Below are 21,695 nucleotides of genomic sequence, written 5' to 3' on the forward strand. Positions count from 1 at the left end.
CTCTTCTGAGTGAGGGTGTTTCATCTTCTCATACTGTGGAAGGGAAAATTGTTGGGGAAAGAGTGGCAGCAAAAGCCACAAACCAGTGAGGAAGAAGGAAGATGCAGATTTGGGGATCAGCATTGATACTGAGGGTGGTTAATGAGTAGTCCATTACTGGATCAAAAACTGGATCCACACCATGGGCTCCCCAACGTGTGGTTCACTTCTACCATGGAGTGACCAGCTGACAGGGAGAGGGATTATTTCAAAATCAGAAAAATGAACCAGTACAAGCATGAAGTATTCTGTAAAAATGATATTTTTTCCAATCATTTCTCTCATTTGGTCTTTCCACTTTTATTCTTTTTTTTAGGAGGTGCATTTTCTGATTTAAGAATTTTAATTCTTATTATAAGGCTTAATGCAAGTGAAAATGCAGTTGTCTTAAAATTAAAAGATATATAAATGTGGATGCTATAGAATATGAGAGGTTCTTGTGAAGTCCATGCTGAGCATAAATCCAAGCACAGAAGTTTCATTGGCCCATCTTTTGAGATTTTCTGAGTTCAGAATTTTTGTTAAAGGATCAGGATTATCTCAAGATGTCTTTCATTCCCATGGGAGAGAATGACTTCCTGTCTGGATGGCAAATGTTCTCATTTCCATTGAAAAGTTACAGGAAAAATTTTAATTACCTCCTGTAATTTCACAAAGAAATTTGATAGAAACCTCCAGCCATTTTTTTGTCTGTCTGTGCTGGGCATTTTTTGTTGTTCTAGAAGCTGATGCAAGGTACAGGCTGTAGCACAGGGGCTTGTTAGGGCCTTGGAAGATTGATTATTTTGCACTCCACGTCTTCAACCTGCAAAGGGGATGGGCTGTGCAGTGGTGGAACTCAGAGCACCTCCTCACGTGGCACTTGCAGCTGGACTTGGCATTGCTGGAATTGTGTCACCAGACCCCAGGGAAAAAAGAAATAGAACTGGGCTTATTCCCTGTAAAGGAATTTTTTTTAATGTATTTTTTTTATAGAAGCACAACAGAAACAAATAGCTTCCAACTCTTTGTCCTATTACCCAGGAGAGGTTATTCTCTCTCACAAGAGGGAAAAAAATGCACAAAATCACAAATAAATGGTGATGAAGCCATTAAACAAAATGGAAATTAAGGGAAAAGTGGGAATGAGATGCTGTTGATGTGAATTTTAAGAGTCCTTCACAAAGGGTTATGTAAGAGAATGAGCTAGATTCTGATTGTATTTTTGAATAAATTCCAGTAAAATGAGAAAAAAAGAGCAATCCTAGGTTTGTAGTGCCCCATTAGTTTGCTGTGAGATTTTCTGCGCATAAGATGATTTTTTCATTTTACATTATAAGACAATATTTTAAAAGGCAAAATACTGTAGACAAAAAAAAAAAAAAAACCAAGAAATCAGTGCTGCTTCTTTACTATTCCAATAACCCAGCTGGACACTAAGGCACAGTCTTAAGATATTTCTTTTTAAAAAGGACAGGTCATAAAGCATTTTTTTTTGTCCTCCATCCTACTACTAAAAAGTAAATGACAGTCACAAGTCATAGCTCTAAATTATCTTTTTGGGGTCCCAGGACCCTGTGGCTGCTCTGGCTGTCCCAGCCCCTCTCCCAGCTCTCAGACAGGTCCATGTTCCAAACACAGCTCAGCTGAAGGTGCCCTCCTGAGCTTTGGGAGGCTCAGGGCAGGTACCTGACCCCAACAGACACCATTCTGTCAGGAGCACAGATGGGCATGGGGGGAGCTTTCAGATTTAGGATATGGTTTGGGTTGGGAGGGACCTTAAAGGCCATCTTGTTCCAGCCCCATTTCCATGGGCAGGGACACCTTCCACTAGAGCAAGTTACTCAGAGCCCCTTCCAGCCTGGTCTTGAACACCTCCAGGAACTTGGGGAACACAATCACCAAGGGCCTTTTTATTCCCTATGAACCCAAAGAAGGCCATGGCAAATATAGAAAGAAAATAGGAAAGAAAAAAAAAGAAGCCACTGGCTTTTACTTCAATTCCTCTGATTCTTTTGAACTTCTGATCAGACATATTTTAATTAATTATTCACTAGTCATAGTCTCTGACCATATGGGGAAAGGATTAGGTGAGGAGGTGAAAATGCTGCTGTTCTCCACTGCTGCCTGATGGGGAGGAGGCTGCAACTATTGACTTGTGAGCTGCTCCCTCAGAGAAGCCAAAGCCCAGCTCCATTCAGCATAGGGAAGGACAGTGTATTTCACATTTAAAAGGAGATAAAAAATAGTAGGTGAAAAAGAAATGACTTCTCACACAAAGCTAAGGGTGTGTAAAGGGTGAGACTCTGCTTTCCCATGACAAGACATGGAGAGAAAAAGTTGTGTCTTTCCATCTATCTATCTATCTATCTATCTATCTATCTATCTATCTATCTATCTATCTATCTATCTATCTACCTCTACATATAGATATATACATCTACATATATATAGATAGATATATAAATCTACATATATATCTATATATACACACACATACATATATGCATATATACTTCATTGCTGTAGCAACACAAAGTAGTGAATGAATCTATGCAAACCAAGTTGGTTTTGGTTGGGTTTCTTTGACCCTCACTCCCTCACAACCCTTGTCCAAATTAATGTAATAAAAATTATTACAATTTTTTTTAGTACCATGGCTCACTTCCTTTCCTGTGTTCAATTTTCAGGTGAAATGGTTGCTTTAACTTTGTGTTTTTTCTTGGCAACCAAGACCACCACTTGATAGTCCCTTTATTGATAGGTCAAACCAGCTGTAAGAGTAGGGAATAAATGGTCGATAGCATCCTGACCAGACATAATAACTACAGTTATGTTTAGTCACATAGTCTTGCCATTATTTACCAACAGATGAAGAATTTCTGGAAGTAGAGGTGCAAAATCCCATGGTACTGGCAGGGAAATGCGCAGGGAAATGTGGAGTCTGATACTCAAGGTGGGGGACACTCCAGGGGTGAAAAATGCCAAGAGCAAAACAGCCATGGCCTCTGTTTCTCATTTGGCAATGAATGAAGATAAATAACTGAGATTCTTTACATTGGCCATTATCTGCTCTCTACAGGGGGAAGTTCCAGTGGTGGAAAGCTGTTGAGTACACAGGGGGAGTGAAGTAGGTATTTATGCCAGTGCCATGAAAGGAAAATAAATAATAATAATTTATCCTGAGCAGCTCACAGGTTCTGTCTGTTCCTTCATGTGCTGTGGTATCTTTTGGCAACCAGCACAGCAGCCCAGAGAAGAGCACAGATCAGTTGTGTCATGTCCTCTCTTCATTCTATTGACGCAGGACGTGCCATAAAATGTTGCAGTCCTTTCGATTCTTGAGCTTGGTGACAGCAAATGTCACTTGAGAAAAGCACAAGGGCTGTGATGGGTGATAATTTTGAGAAACACGGTGTGGGGCTGTGTCACTTCAAAGCCATGTTCTGACTGTGGCTTTGAGAGTGAATGTCACTGTCTTGCTCTGTGTCCTCTCCATGGAGAGAAGACACTCAGTGTAGGGAGAGGAATCCAGAGTTTGCAAGCCAGATAATGGGGAGAGGAGAGCCTGGGGCAGTGCCATGAAATTACAGGAACTGTTTTGGATCTCTTGAAAAAACAGGATTTCAGCTGATGTTTGCTCTTCTGCCAGTTGAAATTAGTGGAAACCTGAAAATTGTTTCAGGTCTTCTAGAGAGATGCCATGAGCCCAGTGAAGCTTCACACCTTCAGCTGTATCAAGGCCAAGGTCAGGTCCTGCTGAATGGGAAGCCTGGAGCTCAGAAGCCAAACCCTGCTTTTTCTGAGATTACAGAAGTGTGTGCAGGAGGAGGTACAGGGGTCACAGTCTGGTGATGTGAGGAGAGCTGACAAATGGATTTCCTAACCAAAATGACTTTATATTGCATTACAGAAAATGTTGTGCTTTGCAGGCTGGTAGGAGGGAGAGTCCTGCTTTTAATTATGGTTCAACATTATTTTTCACTTTTAATAGACTTTTTGTAATCAAAGGAGGTAAAAATGAAATGTATGTTGCTGCTTTTTTTGTGTGCACCAATGAGCAATACAATCATAATGTAGTTTTAGATTAAATTCTTTTGTTCCTTTTGTTAATTTGAGTTTGATGGCTTTCCCTGGTGCCAGAGCATAATTTACAGCAGACAAAATTCCCTTAAATTGATTTTTAAAAATGCTCTCACATACACTACATTAACCTTTTCATTCCCTTATGGTGTGTGTCAAAGAGAAATGATCCCTGTAACTCTGCTTATTGAAGAGATACATCTGTGAAGTGTATTAATTGGTAGAGTTCCCATTCTGCTCTACATAGATTTTTCACATGGTAAATGAATTCCTGGCTGTGCTAATGCCCATCTATCTTTAAAAGTACCAGTATTCCATTCCCTGTCATTTACTGTCTCTGCCCCATGCCTGACCACTTCTGAACTCTTTTATCATTTGTGAAAGAGTTTTATCTTTTAACTTGGATCAGGTGAAGAGAGACACCAAGGCAAAGGTCCTCAGGAGCATCCTTGTGCCTGAATCTTGGTGAAGCCACAGGGATTTCAGGACCTGAGCAGCTCTGAGGAGGTGCAGGGTGCAATGTGCTGCTTGTAGCACCCCATCAGAGGGCTCAGACTGGGTGCTGGGTAGGGAGGTCTGTGCTGGAAGGCTCATTCAGCATCACAAGTTCAGGATGTCTTTGAGTCTTGAAGAATGAGTGAGATGGACAGGGAGATGAAGACAGAGGGCCTTTATAATGTGTGTTTAGATCACAAATTGATCCAAAGCTCTGCTGATCTCTGCAGGGAAATGTGGCCATGGCTCTGCCTGCTGGGTTTGATAAACCCTTCAATTTCAGAACCCAAACCCTGCTTCCCATGAGACTAACAGGTTGGTGAGGTGTGGAGAAGAAACTTCTTTCTAGGACATTGTTTTCCTTACCATCTCTGGGGCGTTTTTCCATGGGATGCAAGGAAGCTGGCACACATAAGTCATCAAGTCTGTATGAGTGATTTTTCTCTTTTCAAATCCTCCACCCTGTTTATTACCATAATATCCCTGCATTTTTGAATAAACCACCTGCATGACTCAGGAGAAGAGGTGTTTTTGTCAGTGCTCCTGAGATGGTAACATGAATTGTTGAGGGAGATTAGAAATTATCATGAAAATGCAGTGGTTTTACTGCTGTTGGCCCTGGTGGCAGTGACCCTCATAAAATGATAGAAGACCATCAAGAGGGAAAAAAATGCAATTTGTGTCTTAATCAGTTCTGCTTGTTTTTATTTAATTTCTGTTTTGAGTGGGAATGTGGGTGTTTCCATTTCATTCTGTAATTTACTTATTGAATCTCAGAATTGTGTTGAATTAAGGATAACTCCTTCAAATGAAAAATGAGCAATAAAAATTTTCTTTCTATACAAGGAGTCACATTACAGTGGTGTTGTGCCACACTTAACACAACTCAGTGTGGGAAATTTGGCATCTTGCTTTCCTGAGGAAAAATGACTTCATGTTTGTTGTGTTTCCTGTCAACCAGAAAGTTTTGGAAATTAAAATAAACGACTTTGCAAAGCCTTGTAGTGTGCTGTGAGAGCCCTAGCAAAAACACAAATCAATTAAAACAGACCAAGCATAAGACTCACAAACCTTTGGAGACCTTGGAGTCGCTTTTCCTGACAGCAGCACCGGGGCTAGGCCAGCTGCTGCCATTTCATGCCAAGAGCCCAAGAACCCTTCAAAGAGCAGCAATTCTTCAAACCACAGTTGTCCTTAGATAGTGCTGGACAAGGGCCCGGGGAAATTTAAACTTTTTAAAAAAAAACAACTTCATGAACTTCAAATCAGGACATTCATGAAGTGGTTTCTGGTTCAAGAATATCTGAGAAATGCCCAAACAAATCTCATTGGGAGAAGTTAGGTGTCTCCCAGCTGCTTTGAGGGCATTTCACAGCCTGTGGACTCTGCCTCATTACCCAAGTGATGCCCATGGATGTCAGCACAGGTCACTGCTGGCCAGAAAGAAGTAGTCAGCATTATAAAATATATAAAAAACAATCTGTTCTTTTGCTGTTGTGTCCCTCTCTCTTTACTTCTGTGTGAGTAACAGTGTGGGCTCAAGCAAAAGATTTCCCTTAATTGTAAGAATTACACAACTGGGGGGACTTTGGGACTAATGGAAAGGTTTTGGGATACTGATGGAGTTCAGGCCTGCATTTCTGTGATGAGGTAACCCAGAAGGGTGGAGAGCACTGACCGCAGGGGATCACTGGTGTGGTTTGTCAGTGTGCTCCCAGGTGTCGCAATATGACACAAAATGAACGACACTCACATGCTGAGATGTTCAAGGCAAAAAAGGCACGTTTATTTATGGAACTCGATATTTATAGAATTCTAAAAGTGACCATGGATTGGAGGATGAAATTGCCACCTCTCTAACCACACTGGTCAAACCAACAGTCCATCAATTCTCTCCTCCTCCAGAAAGGAAAGCAAAACAATCATTATTTACATGAAAAGTGTGTGAGAAACTCCATTTCAAAAATGTAAACATCAGAAGGCTTAGAAGAAATTTAGAAGAACAGGGAGACACCCAGGTGTGGTTTTGGCCCATTATAGCAGGACTGTGCCAGGAATGCTGCAGAAGAAGCTGATGTACAGAGTGGGCCTGTTTTGCTAAAGTTGTGGTGGGGTTGTGCTGCACTCCAGTATTGAAGGGTTTGGTTTTTGGGTGAGAGGAGGGCACAGCCAATCACCCTTGGGACAAGAGAACAGATTTTGGGTGTCTTTATTTACTGGTTTGAATTTACTTGTGAAACCAGGGATGAAATTTTAAAGAGATGAGATGAAGGGGACAGAAACTAAGCAAACACTCTGGTCTGTGCAGACTGGGGAGAAGAGCCTCCATTCTCGATCCTGCTCTCATATCTTCTAATGTCTTTTCATCTAAAAGAATTGTGTAAAATGCAGGCACTCACACATTCTTTTTCCGTTGTTTGACTCGGTTAAAATTTATATCAAAGAATATTCTTTCCATAACTTTATTTAAAATCTTGGCTAAATGCAACATTAGAGACCTACATAGAAAAAATGACTTTACCCTAGAAACAACAGAAACAAAGTAATATTATCCCTTAAAGGTAAAATTATAAGTACCATTTTCATATAAATATTAGTACAATGATGAATTATGCAACTACATTGAAACATCCATGCATGAAACAATTTGTCTTTTTCAAAACTGTAAATGACTGGTACTTGAAAATAAGTTGTGTAAAATCCATTTTGTCCTCCACTCCCTGCTCTACATATGGATTTCATATTCCTCTTCCCACTGTCTCTGCAGCACACTGACCTCAAATCTTGGCTGTCTTCTTAGCTCTTCCTCACATTGCTCCCAAGCAAATTATTGAGTAATTAAACATTTTTTGCCTAATGTTTTCCTTCCTGTACCATTTAGAAACAAAATTATTTGTAAACTAAGTAATAAAAAAGCCTAGTAATTTATAAAATATAACACTGAACGAAATTTTTAATGCTGTCTTTCTATCCAGGGGAATTAAACACCTCACTATTTCCCTTATCACAAATTCTTTCTTGGTGTTCAGAGTGATAAATTGACGTTGAGACCAAATATCTTCAAACCCCCACTGCCACAATAAATTGAATTTTTTTTTTTTTTTACTGAAATACAGTTTCACTAAAAATTGCAATTGCCTTTTTACAAATGTAAGCAGAATGCCATTTTGTTAGGATTAGTGGGGACAAAAAAGCTGAGAGGTTGTCTTGCCAAGCTCTCAAAGCTCTCAAATCTTTCAGGAAAGCTTCTTTTCCTATTTCTTGAGATCATAATTCTTCAAGGAGAGAAGAATTATGGAAAGGAGAAAAGGAGTAGGGAGATGCCCTCCTGGCCTGCCTTGGCAGCAGTGCTCTTTGCAGATGCTTTCTGCACGGGTGGGAGCTGTCTCAGGGCTCCTGTGTGCTGTGGCTGGCTTTGCAGGGAGTCAGGCTGTGAGAGCATTGTGGTGGAAAACCTGGAGCTAGGCAAGTGCTGTGACATAGGGATGAGTGGTACAATCTATGGCATTTGGTCCTTTCATGGATTTGGGGAACACACATTTATTCCTCTGGAATAAAATCCTAAGCATCAAACCGAGTTTTGCTGGTGGCGTGGCAGATATTTCACTGCAGGAGATGATTTGCAGGTTAATGTGTGTGCTTATATCAAACACTGAAATAAAATCAAAGAAATGCTGTTGATTTTATGGGCTCTGTCAGTACTGGGAATAGGTCTTTAATTATGATTTGAATTACAGTAGTGGCTAAGGGCCCCTGAGAGGATTTACAGTCCCACTGTGCCAGGTGCTATAAAAACATCTGGGTTACAGCACCAGAATGAACCAAACTAATGGGGGGAAGTGAAGGACATTAATAAATGACATTAAATCAATGACAACACATTTCTTGGCTAAAAATATCTGTAGTCACATATGTCCTCTGCCATACACAGGTGCAGTATTTCCATCTCCTTCCTCCTGGCCATGGTCAGAGTGTGACTGTGCCTCTGGCTGGAACCACTCATAGTGCAACAGGTTCAGATGATGTTTGCAGCTTGAATTTTGTCACCTTGAGACCAGGCTTCTGGCAGGATTTCAGAGTCCACGTTCCAAGCTTCTCATTTATTTTGAAAGTTCCATGGAGTCACTCTGTCCTGAAGCACTAGGAATAATTTGGGAATGTTTCAAATGGCAGTGGTGCTTGTTTACATATGCTGGAAGGGCATAGGAAGGTGTTGTAGTGTGGTAATTCTACTTGGGTACAAAAGTCATGTGAAATGCCAGTTCAAAACACAGAGAATCTAAATTAACCTTTTAGTACTGCAGGGTCTGGAGGTGATCCAAAACCATTTCATCATAATGCCTATAAAAAAATGATGGGAAGTTATTAAATATCCATTTCTGCAATCCAAAACAGCTAGGAATTCCAGATATTACTGGATTTAAATCGTTTTACAGATTTATTTTTCTTTTAACTTAGCAACAGCACTGGGTTTCTTTTGTAGCTGAGAGACTGGCTGGGCTCCAGTGGAGCCAATGATCTGTGTCAGTCAATGCTAACTGAGGATCTGGTGCCTTCTGCTCCAAACTGTGGAAGACTTGTCATCTGTTAAAGCTACACTGAGGTGTGTGGGATGCAGATGGCATTCATTTTCTTCTACTGGCTTTGTAATAGAAACAGGCAGGACTGAAAGCTCTACCAAAGCAGAAAACATGCAAGGTTTAAATTCCTGGGGAGCTGAGTGGTTTGGGTACAGCCTTTTCCCCACTCACTTTCAAACTCACCATTGGTGCCCAGCCTCTGAACACTTGCCTGTGTGCACTTTGCAGATAATGGTGGGAGGAGATGGAAGCAAACAGAATGGCTTTAGGGCATTCATAAAAGAGCCTCCCAGAAATGCTGGGCAGGGGAATATGCTGCACTGTGTGCAGGGTAAAAGGTTTGTCTCACAGTGCTGGCGAGTAGGCAGCAAAGATGTTGCCTACTGTTGCTTAAATCATTGCTCCCTATTAGCAAAAGCATCAACAGAAGATGAAGAAAAACATAACATAGTTGTCTTTCATCACCACAACAGGCAGATGGTTTTATCCCTCTTATTTCTGTTGGGGTTTTGCAGGAAAGCCCACGTACATACCATGCCTCATTTGTAAAAACAGAGCAAGTTTTTATTCCTCTCGCTCTGAAGTGTCCCCTTTAGCACCTGAACAACTGAGTTTCTGTAGCCTGGGGCTCAGGCTCTGTGTCTGTCTGGAACCTGGTTGTTATTCTGCATCACACTCCAACCCATGGTGGTCAGCAGCAGCAGAGAGGAGGGAGGCAAGGAGGGAGGAGAAGGAAAGGAAAGAAAATAAATAAAATATCCCCAAGCAAGAGTAACTCAGCTTGACTTCAGAGGTGAGAAGGATGCAGTTACATACTTATTATTGTTTATCTGTGTTATGATACTTCCTAAATTCTGTAGTGACTGAGGTTCCCTCTGTGCCAAGCAGGATATCAAAAATGATTCCTGCCCATGAAGAACCTCCATCCTAGGTTTAAGGTAGGGGAGCAGAGGAGGATACAGGCAGGAGGATTGTGAGGAGACAGTAATGCAGTATCAATCAGCAGAATAACCAGGAGTCTCAGTGAACCTCCTGCTGTAACCACTGCAATTCATTCAGTTTACTGCCATTATCATTGCAATTAGTGTTTCATTTTTGCAACATAAGGTTAATAATCTAATAACTGTATGGGTTACCCACTCCTCAGCTCATTTGTTGTACTATTCAGCAGGTATAATTTGCTACAATTTTGTTTTATAAAGAACTAATTAACAACAAGATTATTTTTCCACTGAACTTCACAGGAGTTTTTTGTCTTGGACAAAATTTTATTTTTATTCTGTGCCATGTTCTGGGCTTGATAAGCTGAGTTGCTGACAACAACAGTCAGATTTCATCAGGCAGAAGTCCTAATTCAGAGTCAGGTGGCATGAGTGAAAGGTATAATACACATTTTTCAATTAACAGTGTTAACAAGCTTGTTAGAAGAATATTTCTTTCCTGTATTTATAAGTGTAATATTTAAGGTCAAAAATTAGAAATAAATCAAGAAGAAGAAAGAAACAGAGCTTGAAAGAGTAGGGAGTATGGAAATTACAAAATTACTATTAATTATTATAATTACAAAATTATAAATCCCCATTGTGCCACCTCTGAGGCCAACAAAACATCTTGCACCTGCTTTTATTTCATACCATTAATTTATTGGATTTTCTTTTGTCTTTTGCTTCAGATTTACACCAGTATAACTGAGTCCAGAGCTCAGTCTCCATGGCCCAGTGTCACCTGCTTCTTCATGGAACCTCTAAATCCAGCACCTGTGTCTGGAATGTATCAATTTCATATAACATTTCATATAACACACCTGGGATTTACTGTTATTGCACAAAAGTGGCAGCTCTGTGTTGAAAAAACCTAAGAGGACAACCATGACTATTTCACTGCTGACACTTCAAAGATTTTGGTCCAGGATGTATTATTTTTATTAAATAATACCTATACTTCACAAGTGATGTCTATATTGTCCTTCAGCCATACAGACATGGTTATTAAAAAAAGAAAAAAGAAGTTGTGCTTTATGAGTTGTTTTAAGAAGCCATTATATTATTGTAATATGACCACTGTGCTGGCAGGCTCTTGGCAGGTTTCAAATAAACATGCCAGGAATAATTTTGTTGACAGCATCTTGGGTTGGAGCACATCCAGCCTTCATCCATAACATGTCAACACAGTGATTCTTTCACAGGCAGGAAAATATGTCACCTTGGATCTGTATTTTAGAGTCTTAAAATACCGAAGATGTCTAGATTAATGGCTCCAAAATCAACTTCACAGGTGGCTAGTGAGGTTTTTCAATCACAAATGAATATGTAGGTGTGTAGCATTTGCAGGTTTTAATATGCAGCATCAATGAAGTGTGCTTATGTAAAAACCTGTGGAAACACCTGGTTCACTTTCCAAATCCAAAATCAATTTAGTTTTCATGTAATAGGAAGAAGGAGGTGAAAAACAAGCAGCAAAGGAGAAAAAGGAGAAAACCAGGCTGAAGGGCTTTAGCTTGCTTACAGAGGTCAGGAGGATGTGTTAGTGCTTCATGTGAGGCAGAGAGGAGGTGGTTCCTGCTGATGAGTGACTTCAATGTTTTCTTTCATGTTCTTTTCATCAGAGCAGAAACCATATGTGCTTGGTTTATTTCCCTTTGTGTCATATGCTCAGATTTCAGTATGAACCCCAAATTTGGTATCTTTAGGATTAACACAAAGGCATCTGCTTGCTGATCAGTTTAGATCTCATGTTTATCTGCAAGCTGAGTCTTTCAGAACCAGGCAAATTTCAGTTCTGAGCTCTGTGCTGGAAATGCACCCTTTGACCTGCCTTTCAAGAACATCATTTGTGTGCTTGAATCAGTACCCGCCCAGGGCTGAATTAAACACCTTCCTGGCTTCAGTCCCAAGTGCAGAGGCTCCCCTGAGCAGTGATGCCTGCTGGTGAGAAATCCCAGTGAAGGGTGAGGGTTTGCTCCCAAGGGCAGGGGGTATCACAGGCTGGTGGAGCTGTAATCCCCTGGAGGTAAAAGATGGTCACAGTGACACAGCAACACCCTCTGGAATCAACAGAAATCCAGACAGGAATAATCTGAGGTGCCCACCATGAATATGGTGTGATGTGTCTGCAGTTTTGCTGTAAGTGATTCTATCTAAAGAGACTTCAAATGACTGAGAACAAAAGAGCAGCTTTCCAAACCTGTGCTGAATGAAGCTGTTTGTCTTTCTTTGAAAAGTCATTTATCTCTCCTTGCTTTTTACCGAGGGAAATTTCCTGACAGAATTTTTAAAAGAAAGTGAAAATGTTCTTTTCTATTTCTTTGCAGTGTATTAAACCCCAATATTTTGCTTATGAATAGCTTTCCTCCTCTCGACACACTAGAAATTCACTGTATTTTTTTGGTTGAGATTTTGCTCAAATATTGATTGAATGCCTGGAGAATTAATGGGATTGACTTGATAATGGATTCAGTGCAAGTACAGCTGTCCTGAACGCTCAAGTATGTGTGTGGATTTCTATCACACTGGGACTCATGGATAGGAAAATCACACTTCATGCAAGGTGTTATTAAGCTCTTGAACTACATCTGGGTTTGTAGATGTTACTCAAGTCCATGAGCTAATTTTTTATTCATTTTTAAAATTTCTGACCATTTGTGGTGACAGTGTTAGATTATTTTCAGGACTGTTGCCATCAGTTCTTTTACACTGTCAGTGATTTACCTCTGTCCCAGGACACTCTGAGGGCTTGGCTGGGTTTCTCACCTGCTTCTCCACAGTTCTCCCATTTCTCTTTAGACCCTCCTGTACCCTGATGTGAAAGAAAGAATATTTCTGCCACTATCTGAGAAACCCTGCATTATTTCCCTTACTTATTTATAAATTTCCTTCCCTTGGTAAGCCACAGACTTTAGTGCCTCTTGTGCCTCTTGTGCCTTTTTGCATCACCTGAAAATTGGAGATCATAACAGTTTCCTAAAAATGGCATTAGAAGAATAAATTGATTAACATTTGTATTCATATTTAGGGTAAAGAATCTGTAGGAATGAAAGTATTTATTCTGCTTGCTTGATGCCAAAATTACATTTCTCAAAGCTCCTGACCTACTTTTCAAATTTTTCTCCAGTAACAATAGTAGCTACAAATTTGTTCCTTCTAATTATTTTTCAATTCAAATAGAAAGCCAAGTAAAAACAAGGGGGAGACAAGGAAGGGAGGCTGTTCTCACCTCTACCCCTCTTTGCCAGAAGGAAGAGAAGCCTCATGTCTTTTCCTGAATTAGAAAAGATGATGGAGTGCATCAAGTGTTTAATGCCTCAAACTTGGCTTTCCATTGCAGATTTATAGCTTCTGTAGTAGCTATATCCTCAAACATATAGAAAGTGATTCTAGACATTTTTTTTTCTGTAAAATGAATTCTAGGGAAGGGAAAAAAAAATATTTCCCAGAATTTTTCTGAAAACAAAACAGTGAGGTTTGCCTGACTTCTCTTTTCCAGTCTTGTTGCTGTGTATAAGAAACAGAAGTAAAGCAAACTCTGAATAACAGAAGAACTGAATCTACTAGAAAGCTTTTTGTTTTCATAAAAAATTTAAAATGGAAAGAAAATAGTCTTTTAAAGAAGTACCAGCAGCTCTGTTTTAGACACACCATCCCTCATAATAAAGGAAATGAGGCAAAAAAACTGAAATAGATGAGTTTCACAAGGAGGAGGAGCATCCAGAGTTGTTCTGGCTGTGACCAGATCCCCTGAGTGAATTCAGCCTCCCAGAAAAGCTGAGTGCACTAATATTTCATACAGTTCCTGTGGGTGCTTCAATGCATGCATGAAACCAAATATAGTGCCAAATGCTAAGAGGAATCCAGCAAAACACAGGAAAGTGGAATAAATTTTTAAGATCTTGTGAATGCGAACACAGCACTTCATAAAAACCTCAGTCCTGAGAGCAGGGCTGCTGTGTACATCAGAGGCAGAACATATGGTGCAACCACAGTGCAGTCAGAGCTAATCAGTGAGTGGTGATGGAGGTTTTATTCTGAAGTTTTAAGGATGTGATTAAATTTAATGCATATGCTAGACAAGAAGCCCGTCTTCAATTCCTCAGACCTACCAACCTAGGAGTGCATGCAGTATGCCCTGAGGAGATGTCATGTTTTCTGGGAAGGCAGGAAAGTTCACCAGGGGGATATCCTTATTGATTTTTATCTCTATGCATGCCCCTGTGAATTATTTATCTTCCTGTATGCTTCTCTGACATCTTATTATGAAAGTCTCTTGAAGGTTACTGTAAAGCTCCTCATTTCCCAGCCTTAATGAGGGTGGTAGGAAATCGGCGTTGATGAGTGAGTTTGGATGAGTGCTGGGATGGGGGCTGGTGCCTGTGTGCCAGGAGGTAATGGGGAGTGTGGGTTCCACTGCTGAGCCACCTGTGGGTACATTGCATTTATTTGCTGTATAATTATTCGGGATGAATTCAATTAATGGCACCATGAATTATAAGAGCCTGAACTGTATTTGGCTCAAGGGCGTCACCCACTGTGGTCACAGGGTGTAGATCTGCAGACGCTGCTGTCTGGATTCTGTGCTTGTTTCCTTGTCTAAGTGCCCTTTTCTAAATGTTCATCTTCTTTTGATGTTTCTAGGAGCTGGTGGGGAGTAATCCTCCTCAAAGGAACTGGAAAGGAATTGCAATTGCCTTACTTGTTATTCTCGTTATCTGCTCGCTGATTGTCACCTCTGTCATACTCCTGACACCAGGTATTTATAACCTTTAACTCACTTCCAGTCTGGTTTTCTTCTGTAATTTTACACTTCCAAGAGTAAAGGGATTGCAAACTAATTGCAAAGTCGACATCAAAGGAATTATCCTTCATCACTTTATCTCAGTGTGATGCTGAATTCAAGGCTATTCTTAGGGAGAATGTTTTAGAGTTTTACATTTCAGTTCAGAAATCAGGGCTGATGACCTGAGGGCACAAGCCTGGAACTTGATTGCCATAACATGGATGGGGAATGTCATTTTAGATGTGCAGGGTAGGAGAGGAACCCACATGGAGCAGTCAGTGAGGGCACAGGAACTCCTGAAATTCATGTCCACGTGGAGCAGTAGTTGCCTGTTGAGTGTCATATCCTGGACCATTGGAAATGGCATTGGGTGCCTTGGCACCTAAATCCCATCCCATTCAGTTGGATTGATTTTTAGTTCAGACCACAGTGTTTACAAGGCAATTTCAGATAATGATATACCAGATTGTACTTATCCACAGCAAATAATTAGTAACTTCCCAATAAGAAATTCTTTTAGTTAATCCCCTTACCAAGTTTCAGCAAAGTTCTGTGTGTGTAACCTCTGTAAATTACTTCTCTTACAGTAGTTGCTGACACTGTAGGCTTGAATTCTAATGTGGAGTCATTATGATTATTGATTATTATGCATTTATACAGCCCTGAAAATTTCCATGTCTACTTAGGGAGTAGAAATAAAGTGCTTTTGCAGCACTGACAAGATTGTGAACTGAATATGAAAAGACAAACAAAATGAGAGACAAGACATAGAAAAAAGAATTCAGTGTCAGAAAGGGTGAGGAGCTACAAAACCCAGGGGGAGGCAAAGGTCCCTTGCTTAGGGATGTAGAGGAGAAGAATAGGGACTCCTCCTTGGATGAGTGCATGTGAGTGGTAGAATCTAGGGAACAGCAGGAGAGAGAACACAGAGCTGAGGAACAGAGTGGAGGCAAGAGAGAAATGAAACCTCAGGAAGTGGAAGAGCACAGGGTAGTGAAGTGGAAAAAAGAGACAGAAGTTGTGGGGCAAAAAATTTCCAGCTCATTACATGCAAAATACGTGCAGTCCAGCAGGCCTAAGCCATCCCTGAAAAAATTCTTATCCCACAGTCCTCTGTGTGAGGAACTGGAGACAGGGACAAAACAAGAAATATAGGAGTGCATTGAGTTAATTTGAAAATGAGTGAAGCAATCAGTACATTATTTTTTCAGTTATTTATTGTCATGCCATATTCAGTTAATTTCATGTTATCCTGAAGTTTTCAATGAAAATTTAAGTTTCGTGTGGTCATGTGAAAATAATTATGTAATTAAATTAATTAAGGTTAAACTTAATAAAGATCATTTGCTAAATTAATTTTGCTGGTGTTCAGATTCAACATCTTTGGACAGTGCTGTTCATCTCTGAGATGTTTTGGGGTGTGGTGTGTGGACTACACTCACATCAGGCACAACTTGTTATGTATGCAAATGTTGCCTGCAGTTTTACAGAAGCACAGACTTTTCAAAGATGTACAGGAAAGCCTTGATTACACAGTCCATACCCATGAGCCTCAACAAGTTCTCTTGAAGCCAAAGCACTGCCTGGGTGGGACCAGGGGAGTCACTTCCATCAAAATCCAAAATCCTTAAATCCACTGGCTTCCCTTGATCAGCAATGTGGGAATCCCTTATCAATCCCTGTCATGATATGAAATCAGGTTTGATAAGCAGGACTCTGGCCTCATGAGGCTTTGCTGGCTGTGACCGAAGACTGAATTCTCTTTTAGGTGTTTTTCAATACCTCCCAGAATAATCTCCTCCATAACTTTTCCAGGCACTGAAATGTCCCTAACAGGCCTGTAATTTCCAGGGGCCTCCTTCTTCTTCTCCTTCTTGAAATATTCACATTCAGTTATAAATAAAATTCAGAAGTGTATTTATTTATATATGTATTTTATATACATACACAAAGACATTCTCCCTTTGGGGTGTGTGCACACACATGCACACATATTTTTATTATGTACCCAGCAACACCTCCAGATAACAGTGTTGAGAGGGTCTCTGTGCTTAAAACTGAGGAATATGCAAAGTCATTTCCTTTGCTGAAATTTCCATTCGTGTTTTTTGAGATTTCTCATTACCTGATGTGTTGGTAAGCTGGGCTTGGGTTGTTTTTTTTCCCCTGTTGATGTTTCAGAATTGTGTCTTACATGCACATACAAAAACTCTGAGTCAGTATTGCTTCTGTTTTTATTATGGATCCAAAGTGGTGGAAGTTTACATTTAATTACACTATAATTATATCTATATAAAAGGTGGAAGTTTACATTTAATTACACTATAGAACACCACACATACACCAATGCCTATGCTGAGCTTCTCCAGTTTCATGGTGTGTGAGTCCTGCCATTTCACCCACCTTTGAAAAACATAAAACCATTTATACAAATGATGCCAGTGCTGTCCTGAGGCTTTCCTAACTGGCAGCTCCTCACTTGTCACAGCACGTGGCACTCGTGCAGGTCCCATTCCATTGTTTGTGTATTTATATAAAGACATGCAGAACTTTCCAGAAGTCTGCCCATGCACACACACACACAGAGCAAAGCTGAAAAAAGGACCCAGCCCTACAGAAATTTTGAGTAAAATAAGGCCTTCCCAAATTCCATTAGATACTGTGCTCAGGAAGAGGCTGATTTCTCATACATCTGTTCCTGATATTTAAAGCTTTCTGGAGATATACATCACATTTGCTCCTTTCAAATCTGACCTTTTAGTTGAAAAAAAAAAGTACACCTTAATCCATATTAAAATTTTTGAAAAATCCATAAGAACTATTTCTCAGAAGTGTTACTGAGCTAGTCATTGCCTAGCATTAATTCACAACATTCTGTCTGATGGTTAAAGGCATTGTCTAAAAAGCTTTTTAGCTTTTGTGATACTCAGGGCAAGGCACTATCCTTTGACCAGCTGTGCAGGGGAGAAATTTGTTAACTGCAGTCATATAAAAATGTGCATTTTACACCACTACAAACAGGTGGGATTTTTCAGAAGGGAGAAAGACTGCCTGTTTGCCTTGTCTGACTGTGGCAGCAGCTCTCTCACCACAAACAGCAATGCACAACTTTCCCAAGCATCATCCTGGGAAAGGCTGTGAGAAGATCAAAGAAAAGAATGATAAAGAATTCTTATCTTCACTTGCTGCACCTGTTGTTGTGAACATGTGGAATGTGTTATGGAGATTTGTTTACCAAAGGGTGATTTCTTAATTAGCCAATGGTGGTGATATTTGGATCCAAGGACCAATTGGGTCCAGCTGTATCGTGACTGTCTGTGAGGGTGAGGGGTTTCTTAGTAAGTATAGTATAATAAAGTGATGGATCAGCCTTCTGGAATGATGGAGTCAGTGCTAATTATTACCCAGCTGGGGGCCTGCAACAACATCTGGCCACTGCCTTTTTGGTACAGAGAGGTCATCTGGGGATGAAGAGGGGTTGGGTCTGCCCAGGGATCAAGCAGGTATGCTGAGGTGGAGATGGAGTTCCTGGTGTGCTGGCCACAGAGGGATGGAGGCACTGTCCCTCTCATGCAATGCACAACAGCCCAGGAGGTGTGTGAGGAGAGCATCCAACGCCAACCTGTGGCTGAGTGCTGGGGTGATGGAAAGAAAGGTGGGCACCCAAAGGTGGCTGCAGCCTTCTCACCTATCAAGCAGCCTCTGAGCATGGCTGGAGTTGAGAAAAAGCTTGAAAGAGAAGAAGCAAAACAGGCAGTGAGGTCAGCTCCTTGCTCCTTTTTGTTGGGAGTTTTCTGGATTTGTGGAGGATCTTTGCTCTGGAGAGCCAGGGGACATCAGATCTGCCCAGGCTTGTTTGGGTGCAAGGATGAAAACTTTCATCCTTGTTTGTTTGGGTGCAAACATCCTTTGCATGTTTGGATGCAGGCAGATGAACACAAACACAGGGCTCCTGTCATGCCTCTAACATTGAATCCAAACCAATATGGAAACCAACATGGAAACCAACAGCAGGCAGATGAACCCAAACAAAGGGCTCCTGTCAGCCTCTAACATTGAAGCCAAATCAACATGGATGTGGTTTCTGCTTGGTTCTCTCAGCACATAGCTGTGGAGTTTGGATGCTGGCACAGAGGCACTGTCCCTCTCATGCAATGCACAACAGCCCAGGAGGTTTGTGAGGTTTTCCAACACCAACCTGTGGCTGAGCACCAGGGTGATGGAAAGAAAGGTGGGCACCCAAAGGTGGCTGCAGCCTTCTCACCTATCAAGCAGCCTCTGAGTGTGGCTAGAGCTCAGAAAAAGCTTGAATGAGAAGAAGCAAAACAGGCAGTGAGGTCAGCTCCTTGCTCCTTTTGGTTGGAGTTTTCTGGATTTGTGGAGGATCTTTGCTCTGGAGAGCTGCAGGATGTCAGATCAGCCCAGGCTCATTTGGGTGCAAGGATGAAGAGCAGGCAGATGAACCCAAACACAGGGCTCCTGTCAGCCTCTAACATTGAATCCAAACCAATATGGACATGGTTCCTGCTTGGTTCTCTCAGCACAAAGCTGTGGAGTTTGGATGCTGGGTTTGTGACTTGGCATGCAGATCCCAAGTGCTTGTGCCACTTGCAGGGCTGCCATCTGGATCTGCTGGGCTGGGGGATGTGAATGTAAAACGAAAACCGTGTCTCATGCTTAGTCCTGTCCTTCCATAAGCCCAAAGAGGCCTCCAGGTCCCTGCAGCTGGGTGTGGACAGCACAGCCTGTCCACCAGCTGGTTGAGACACCCTGAGGCACACTTAGAATCTGCTGCTCAGGGCAGAGTGGGGTGCCTGAGATCCCACAATTGCATTTCTTCCTCCATAAATATCTCCATTAAGGCCAGAGGAATGGAGCAGATGTTCTTAATAAGCCCTCTGACCTACCTGTCTGTAAGAGGAGAGGCAAGTGAATCTCTTTTATTTTTCTATCACTGAAATTCATTGATGGATTTATTATTTAGTTTCTTTGTTTTCTCCCCAGCTCTGTGGCTGAGATGAATGTAGCCCACGGTCCAGCAGAGGACCTCTTGCAGCTCTTACAGCCCAAGCAGGGGACAGGAAGGGAATCTCACCTCATCCCTTTGAGAGGCTCCTAAAGTGCAAAGTCCAGGTGTTGCCTCTCTCTTCCTGCTGTCCCTCACAGGGAGCTGAGTGCTGTGGAGGAACAGAGATGGTGCAGCTCACAAACTGGCTGTCCCCATCCTGCACAAAAAGGAGGAATAGGAAGGGCTTCCCACCCTGCTTCTTCCCAAATCTCCAGCAGAGAAGTTTGATTGTGCCTGTCCTTCTGCCTTCATGTGTTCCTCCAGAGGGCATTTGGGAAACATCTCCTGGACAGGCACAAACATAAGGCTGTGTTTGGGCTCTGGCCCACCTGACCTCCCTGGGTATCCAGCTCTGGGGGCTCTCACCACAGTGAAATTAATTGGAACGATTTCCTGGGTTCCTTGTCACCTATATTTTCCATTTTAATAAATAAACTTATGCAGAATAACTTGGCATGATGCTGTCGCACAGAGGGATTTGGCTGTGGAATTGTGTGAATGGGTTCTGGAATCTGGAAGCCACAGTGAACAGTGTGGTTGAAGTCTCAGCCAGACTAGGGGAAAATATGAACACTGAAGGATATAATTTAATTTGGTAAAAGTGAAAGTTTGTTCTGAAACACCTTTTAGTGGAACAAAACACTGTTCACAGGTATTTTTCTATAATCTCAGGTAGCTCAGGGGCTTCAATTTAGTACAGCAAAGATTTTTTTTTCCACAAATAAGTGCCTTCAGGGTCTGCTTCCATTTCTCTAATCATAAGTGTTCAGTGTAAGTTTAGTACTAAACAATATTAGAGATATCTAAGGCTGCCAATAAACCTCAGGCATGAGGATACTGTCTTGAGGAAAGATGCTGGAACACACATTCCTGCTGTGGAAATATTCAGAATGTGGCCTCCTCTTTTCTTTAAAAGAGCAAATGTATTTACAGCTGACTGAAAGGTTTCCATGAAAATATTATTTCAGCAAAAAATTGAATGTTGACAACAAATTATTCATAGAGGGTGACTGCTTGTCAAAACAAAAGATATTACAGTTGATGGGAGAAAAGGAAAGAGGAAACATATTAATCAAAATTGTTGGGTTTTCAAATTTGTTAGTTTTTCTCTAAAACTTTCAGCTTTGATATTTCCATGTTTACAAATGAAACTGTATATCCTTTCACTAAAAATTAAAATTAGTATGGGCAAGCTATGCAACACGTAAGGATTAAGGGTTTTATGTCTCATGGACTTTTCAAAAATATTTCTGAAACCAAATGTCTGATTCCCATGGAATATCTTTTGGGAATTCCTGAAGTAATCTGCATGAGCCCTTAGTTAGAAGGTTAAAAACCTTTCCAGCTATGGTTTTATGTTAAAAATTTAAGGAAATAAAAATATAAGCCCTAAAAAATGGGACATTTTAAATACTTTTTTAATTGTTTGTAGCTCATAATTTCAGAAATATTTTAGGGTTTAGCTGTTGAATAGTAAACATTATACATCATTATGACACCCATAGGTGTGTTTGCATGACTTAGATTCTTTTTTGATCATGTTATGTCTGAAAATGTGTGTTTTGGACAATTTCTTGGTCTTTTTGTAGCTGTTAAGACCAGGCATACATAGCAAGGAGGGTTCTGTTAGTGAGCCATTAGGTGCTCCTTCAATACCACTGACAGTGGGAAGGGATTTCTGT

At 40.9% G+C, this 21,695-nt stretch overlaps 1 protein-coding gene across 4 annotated transcripts in view; it reads left to right on the forward strand.

The window, feature by feature from the left end:
• DPP6 (dipeptidyl peptidase like 6) overlaps positions 1–21,695 on the forward strand; it is a 561,667-nt gene that overhangs the window by 372,412 nt on the left and 167,560 nt on the right. For all 4 annotated transcript variants that reach the window (XM_066551025.1, XM_066551034.1, XM_066551004.1 and 1 more), the window contains exon 2: positions 14,804–14,918. In XM_066551025.1, the coding sequence (XP_066407122.1) occupies positions 14,804–14,918 (115 nt within the window). The remainder of the gene's footprint in view (positions 1–14,803; positions 14,919–21,695) is intronic.

Source organism: Molothrus aeneus, chromosome 1 (genome assembly GCF_037042795.1).
Source record: "Molothrus aeneus isolate 106 chromosome 1, BPBGC_Maene_1.0, whole genome shotgun sequence".
Lineage (NCBI taxonomy): Eukaryota > Metazoa > Chordata > Aves > Passeriformes > Icteridae > Molothrus > Molothrus aeneus.